The sequence below is a fragment of the Mastigoproctus giganteus genome, chromosome 3 (assembly GCF_048544385.1).
Source record: "Mastigoproctus giganteus isolate SK-2022 chromosome 3, ASM4854438v1, whole genome shotgun sequence".
Lineage (NCBI taxonomy): Eukaryota > Metazoa > Arthropoda > Arachnida > Uropygi > Thelyphonidae > Mastigoproctus > Mastigoproctus giganteus.
The window spans coordinates 51,236,890-51,244,699 of NC_143577.1; the positions used below are offsets into that span (position 1 = coordinate 51,236,890).

General features: G+C 38.8%; 1 protein-coding gene across 1 annotated transcript in view; it reads right to left on the reverse strand.

Moving 5' to 3' along the window:
• LOC150087952 (ER degradation-enhancing alpha-mannosidase-like protein 3) overlaps positions 1-7,003 on the reverse strand; it is a 247,990-nt gene extending 240,987 nt beyond the window's left edge. The window contains exon 1 of the mRNA XM_090369977.1: positions 6,790-7,003. Within this exon, the coding sequence (XP_090226103.1) occupies positions 6,790-6,956 (167 nt within the window). The 5' untranslated portion in view covers positions 6,957-7,003. The remainder of the gene's footprint in view (positions 1-6,789) is intronic.
• Positions 7,004-7,810: the final 807 nt, after the last annotated feature.

Here is a 7,810-nt window from a genome sequence, read left to right on the forward strand (position 1 = left end):
CCTTTGTGACTACATCATAGTATCCAATCAAATTAGTCAGACAAGACTTCCCCTTAACAAACCCATGCTGTGTCCGCACTATAACTGAAGTCTTGTCTAGATGATCTTGCAATGCTTCTTTAACCAGTGTCTCCATTAATTTCCCTGGAACAGAAGTTAAACTAACAGGTCTATAATTACATGTGTCTCCCTTTGATCCTCCTTTGTGGATTAGGGGTCACATTTGCACATCTCCAATCCATGGATACCGAGTCCAGGGAAGCTCTCATAATTATGGCTAAGGGTTTGCTTACTTCCTTTGCCACCTCCTTTTAATATAACTGGATAGATTCCATCCACCTCATGTGCCTTTCTTATGTTTATCTTCAACAATTTATCCTCCACTTTACTCTCAGTTATTACAAGATTATCTAACTTACTGCCAGAGTTGAATACACCTATGGCATGCCCCTCCCTGAATAACTCATGTGTGAATGTCGATGCAAAATATTCATTTAGTTCGTTAGATACCTGAGCAGGATCATCAACAGTTGAACCATCGATATCAAGTGGACCAATCTGATTCATCCCCTTCCTTCTAGAGTTTACATAAGTAAAGAACCCTTTTCTGTTTTTCTTTGCATCCTTTGCCAAAGATTTCTCGTAATCTGCCTTCGCCTGCTTAACCTTCTTCATAACTTGGTTACAGACAAGCTTATATCTATCGTAGGCTTCTGTGTCACATGTAATTTATATGTATCCCATGCATTTTTCTTCTCTGTCACATGTCTAATTAGTTCATGTGACATCCATTTAGGCCTAAATCTTAAACAATATTTCTTTGTTGGTACAAAAAGCCTAGTAGCTTCCAAGATTAATTCTTTGAATGCGTCCCATTTTGAATTTGCTGTTGGTAACATCACCAGTTGGTCCCACCGTATAGAATTTAAATACTGTCTCAGACCACCGTAGTCACCTTTACGAAAGCAAAAACCCTTTCCTTTACCCTTGATGGTAGTTACCTCTTTGAGTAAATCCCACTTCAGCACACTGTGATCACTGCCACCTGGTGGTTCCTTTATCTGCAGATTCTTGATGCATGAAGAATCACTACTGATAATCAGATCAAGAGTATTACTCCCTCTAATTGCCTCCCAAACATGCTGCTGTAGAAAACAATCACCCAATAAATCCACAAAAGCCTTGCTAGTGTGTGAATGACCAACCTACAAATTCCAGTCAATCTCTGGAAAATTAAAATCCCCCATTATAAGACACTGATTTACTCGCCCACTCTATTTCTCTGCACAACTGCTCATTATACTCAACAGATTCATTTGGCCTATAAAACACACCTACTCTCATTTTTCCTTTCCCAGTGTTTATGTCACACCAAACAGACTCAACATTGCATTGTCCACCAACATCAATTGGATGCACTTCCTTAGATTTTATGTGTTTCTTAACTAACAGCATAACCTCTCCTCCCTTTCTGTCCTGTCTATCCTTTCTGTTCACATTGTACTCCCCAAATTCCAGTTCTGCACCGCTTATATCTGTGTGACACCATGTCTCTGATATCCCAACAATATCTGCCTTTGATGTCTTGACTAGCACTTCAAGCTCATAAAAAAATTTAAGCCCATAAAAAAATATTCTGAAAGAATTATGACATTTGCAACATACTGTAATTTTAGTACCTGCTTTAAGTAACTTCCACTATTGCACCTAGAACCAAATAGTCTGATTTGATCTTTAGATAAGTTTAAATTACAAGCTAAGTCATCCAACTCTTTTTGCTTAATTAAGTGTAGCATGTTATAATATTCTGGTTGATAGTCCAAATCTGTTAAAGTGGACAGGGCACCAAAGTCTGCAACACAAATATCCTTGCTATATTCATCAGTGCTTCATTTATTCTGCGATTTTGGGGGATCTGGTTTCAGCAGGTCTTCATTATGTGAAAGTGACCTTATTACAGATGATATATTAGGGTATATTTTATTTTTTTTTTTTTTTTTTTTATGAGAACCCCAAACACAAGAGGTATGAAACCTATAGTACTTAGTACCGTGCTTGGGTTGGAGGTTGAGAAGACGAAAGAAGATATTTGTTGATATTGGACTTGAACTTCTGTAGATTGTAATTTTCAGGAAATACGTATGAAGGAAGGTTGTTCCAGAAAACGGCAGTTGAATGAATAAATGAGGAAGATGAAAAGTTGGTTCTGTGGGTTTGAAGTTGGACAGTAAATGGATGTTGGCTGGTGGCGGCACGTGTTCGGACTGTTTTGAAAGAGAGAGCGGGAATTATAGAAGCCAATTCAGAAGAACAGTGCCCATGGAAGTATCTGTAGAAGAGGCATGCAGCAGAAACAGTGCGTCTATGAGACAGTGAGTGGAGAGACTCTGTTAGAGATGAATCATTAATTAACCGAACTGCCCTCTTCTGAATGGAATCAAGAAGCCTGAGAGAGGTTTTGGGGGCACCACCCCAGATGTGGGAACAATATTCCATGGCAGGGCGGATTTGCGATTTATACAGAGTGAGCAGCTGTTTGGGAGAAAAGTAACGCCGAGAGCGAAAGAGAAAACCAAGTTTGTTAGATGCAGAGGAAGCAATATTTGTAATGTGCTTGTGCCGAGAGAGATTAGAAGTCAGGGTAATCCCCAAAAGAGATATATCATTTTGCCTAGAAATCGGAGTGTCACTAAAGATAAGCATAGGAGCAGAAGAATCCTTTTTGCGAGATATAAGACAAGATTGAGTTTTAGAAGGGTTGAAATCAACTAAGTTGTCTTTGCCCCACTGGAGAATTACCTGAAGATCGGCATTTAAGGAATTGGCAGCAGATTTACGAGAACTTAGAGCTGATTGAGCTGGACAAGGTTTCTCAAAATGGAAAGTTGAATGCAATGTGCTATCATCGGCAAAACTATGGATAGGATTTCCAGTCAATGGAAGAAGGTCATTGATATACAAGAGGAAAAGAGTGGGGGAAAGAACTGAACCTTGGGGGACACCGGCATTAGTGGAGAAGTTAGAAGACAGAGAGCCATCTACCATCACCCTCAGTGAGCGATCAGAGAGAAAACTGGATAACCAATTACTAAAAACAGTTGGCAAACCATAAGATGGAAGCTTGTTTAGAAGACCTTTATGCCAAACACGATCAAAAGCCTTTGAGATGTCAAGAGCAACTACTTGTGTTTCACCGAACCTTTCCATTGAATTAGTCCATAAATGGGTAACATAAGCCAGAATATCACCAGTGGATCGACACTGACGGAATCCATACTGGCGATCGTTGATCAGACGGAAAGTTTCTAGGTAGTTTAAGAGTTGGCGGTTAATTGATTTCTCCATTACTTTAGAAAGAGTAGAAGTAATTGCAATGGGACGATAATTGGATGGGAGGGATTTGTCACCCTTTTTAGGAACTGGCTGGATATGAGCAAATTTCCAAGCAGAAGGAAAAACACCTTTGGAATAAGAAAGTGAAAAAAGGCGGCAAAGAATAGGAGTAAGTTCAGGAGCACAGGTTTTGAGAACAAGTGGAGAAATACCATCAGGACCTGGAGCTTTCTTAGCATCAAGATTCATCAAAATCCTTCTGATATCCTTTTGACGGAAGACCACAGGAGGCATTGAATGGAGCGTGTTAGGAATGGTGGGAGGTGTTTTACCAAGATCATTAATACATGAGCTCAAAGAAAAATGGGATGCTAGCAGGTCAGCTTTATCCTTGGCTGAAGTGACAACAGAACCATCTGGTTTGGACAGAGGTGGGAGCAGAGATGGGCAAAAGTTGCGGCCAATAGCTTTGGCAAGAGACCAGAATGCTCGGCTACCATTAGGGCAAGAAGCAAGTTTTCTACTCTTAGCCTGTTCAAACTCTAGTTTGGACTGATTAATAACTGCTTTACAATTGTTGCGAGCTTTGGTGTAGGCAGAAAATGAAACTGAAGAATTAGAAACAAGCCAATTACGATATGCAACGTTCTTCTCTTGGACAGCCTTAGCACATTTATTGGAAAACCACGGTTTAGATAAAGGACGAGATTTTAAAGTGGAGTGTGGGATAAAGGATTCCATTCCTGCAAGAATAATTTCACTGACACGATCTGAGCAAACGTTGACATCAGAAGTTTTGAAACAGTAATGTGACCAAGGAAAAGAAGAAAAGAAGTCTCGCAGGTCATCCCATTTTGCATTCTTGTAATGCCAAACAATACGAGGTTGGGAATAGCCATGAGATAAAGGTTCCATTGGAGAAGAGGCAATCACCAAGTTGTGATCTGAAGTGCCTAAAGGACCTCTCACTTCAACCTTGTACTTAGAAGGGTTGTTTGTGAGAAAAAATCAAGCGTATTGGCTGTATGATTAGGATTGTCCGGTATTCTTGTAGGTAAATGAACAATCTGTGCTAGGTCATTAGTAATTGCAAAAGCCTCAGCATCTCGACCTGCTGGGTCGGTGTGACTAGAAAACGGAAGCCAGCTGGAGTTGTGAACGTTAAAATCACCAAGGAAAATTATCTCACTGTTAGGAAAGTTGGACTGGAGAAAGTCAAGTTGCAAAGAGAGGAAGTCAAAGAGCTCCAAGTGATTAGTGGAGTTGGGAGAACGGTAGAGACAACAGATGAATTTTACACAATGAGGTAGAGAGATTTTAAGCCAGAGAAGATCAAAGAGAGGAGATTCCAAATTGCCAAGTCTCTGACAGGGAATATCAGAACGGACATATGCACAAGTACCACCTTTGAGGCGAAAGGAATCATACAGCAAATAATTTGGACATCTGAGATGAGCAGTAGTTGAATCAACTGATAACTGAGATTCAGTCAGAAAAAGTACATGGGGTTTGGAAGACTGCAAGTGGAAATGGACATCGTTGAGATTAGAATTGAGACCACGTATATTTGTGAAATGAATTAGGAAGTCCTTGGGAGGTTTAGATCTTTTCGCAGATATGATGCTATGCTTGCTTTTTCTGGACACACTTAATATTTTTGTAATGAAGAAATAGCAATTATCAATGTAGTTACATAGTTATTGCCACACCATAGGAATAGCAAATGGCATACTTTTAATTTTCCCATTTAGTCATATCCTCAAATTTGTGGTGCAGGTAAAAATGCACACGTGTGAGCCCAAGTTTTGTCCTAGTCACCAATCTTGCAACCAAAGTACAAAGGATATGCACATTTAGTAATACTGTCAATTTTCTTTCTCTGAATTTTATTGTAAAATGTCCACACATAAGCACAGCAGAAATTGTTAGGGTGATTCAGATGCTTCCTTTGCTTTTGCTTAAATGTTTTAACAAAAAAATACCAAGCAAAACACGGAAGAAACAAACAATATGTAAATAGATAACATACACATATAAATTGTACATGTACTCACACTACAATTGTTTTTCTGTCCTGAAAGAGAGAAGTGGGAAGCAGACAGACAAGGTTGAACATGTTAAACCCCCCCTCAAACTATAAGCACATGTAGACATAATTATTAGAAGGCAATACAACAGATGTATCATATCCACTTCTCTGAATTATAGCAAGACGTGTTATACACAAATACAAAAACCTGTGTATGTAGAAATTGTGATGTGATGAAAAATTTTAAAGAATTGTTTTGGAAATCTGTGCATAAAAATTGACTGAAAACAGCTGGTATACCAATGGAGATAAATATCATGTGGCCCATATTATTAGAAGGGATGGGTTTTGTTTCTGTGTCATGTATACACTTGCTTCCTTGAATAATTTAGACAATATGGGTGTATGAACAGAATGTTCAGTTGTGGTACTGGGGTAATGCACACGACATGGTTAAGCTTGTTACAAAATTGAACCTGTATGCTTGCACCCATGCACACACACACAGAAAGCACAATCCATTATTACTTGTTGCACTGGTATATCGGCTGCAATGATGCAGTTACGATGAAGTAGTAAACACTGCTGATCCAGCCGTACTGAGTAAAAATGGAAATTTATTATTTCATTGTATAGCTCAATATTATTATTATTATTATTATTATTAGCCATATGGTGCAAGGAAGCCTGGGGCTTATGCTGCACCAGCCAAAAAAAAAAAAAAAATTCCACGTTATCCTGAGAGAGAGAGAGAGAGAGAGAAGTAGAAGGGAATCACCAACAAAGCGAAGAATGATGAGATCCAGCTCAGGACCCTGGGTTTGCCAAGCCCATACTCACCAGATGTGAGCCCCTGGGGTAAATATAATGATATTATTCCTATAGTGGAGTCTTAAACTTGTTACACCCTGATTAAACTTCGAAATATAAATTAAGGCATTCATTATTTAGGTGTTAGCCAGCACTAATGTATAAGTAATAACTACCCAAAAGTGATATCCGTTTTAATACACAATTAACCCCAGGGGCTCACATCTGATGAGCATGGGCTTGGCACACCCAGGGTCCTGACTGGATATCATCATTCTTCTCTTTCTTCGCGATTCACTCCTTCCTTCCTTCCTTTCTCTCTCTCTCTCTCAGAGGTAACTCGGGATTTTTTTTTTTTTTTTTTTGGCTAGTGCAGCATAAGCCTCAGGCTTCCTTGCACCATATGTCTAATATTAATAATTTTAAAAAGTAACAATCAATACCACAAATTTCAAACAGTTCATGTTTTCAAGCATTACTTATTCACATTTAACTGCTTCGTATTCGGTATCATGTAACTTCTTAGTCTTTCAAAACGTCATAAATGTGCACGGTAAAAACAACTGACATAATATAACTAAGAATAACAATAAGGGAAGAAATTAACAACAACATACTTCAGCTGATCCTGCTCTTCTTTACTCATTCCCAAGGCCACGTCACCAAAAGTTATATATTTTAGGATTATAACTGTACATACAATCGAAGTATAACGATCCATGTTCAAAAGCATTGTTGCTATACAAGCAATACAAACATTAAGTAAAAAATAATCACAAAACATTTACATAGCAAAACACAGTGAAACTGCCATAGTTACTACACCACCAATACGAAGCCATCACCATCATAACACACTAAAGTTTCCTTATGAGAAAAGGTCAAAAGCGCTACCTGCTCACACGCAGAATAAATTGATTTAAAAATAAAAATCAAGTTCCGCTGCACAATTTCGTTCGGAAATTTTTGCACTGTTGATCGCTGATTTTACTCCAGTGTAGTAAGGCTATGGTGTACTAGTATTTTCATGTCTGTAAATTGCATGTATTCTGTGCCCATTTTGTGTGACCTCTAGATTAAAAAAAGAAGAAAATAAAAAAAGTTATCGGGATAAAAAGCCATTCACTTTGCCCAAGATCAATCAATTTAACCGCCGTGTGAAAAAAAGTCCATAAAAATTCCTACTATCGAGAGGAGTACTCCAACCTGGACCTTTTTCCACAGGGCACAGCACAGAGTAGTATCTTACTTCTCTGTGAGGCACAGGAGGAAGACACTGATCAAAACTACCCAAGATAGCCGCGAGACCTTTGAGGTGTGAAAACTAAGGCCATGTGGTCATGGGTGGCCCAGGATATTTTTAAAGAAACTAAAGTAGTGCTCAGGAGATTCATTAAGAATTAATCTTCATGTAAAAATAACTATTTATGTTCTACGTATGGGCGAACTATCTATGTTCGCCCAGAAAGTTATTTCATCTACCCTTTTGTGTGTATTGTATCTGTAAATTGCGTGTGTCGATTTGCCTGCTTTGCTGGACGAAAATCAGCGAGTTCGGGGAGGAAAGCCTCTCAGTCAAGGAGCGAAAAAAATCCCATAAAAAGTTCCTCTCGTCGACAGGATTCGAACCAGGGATTT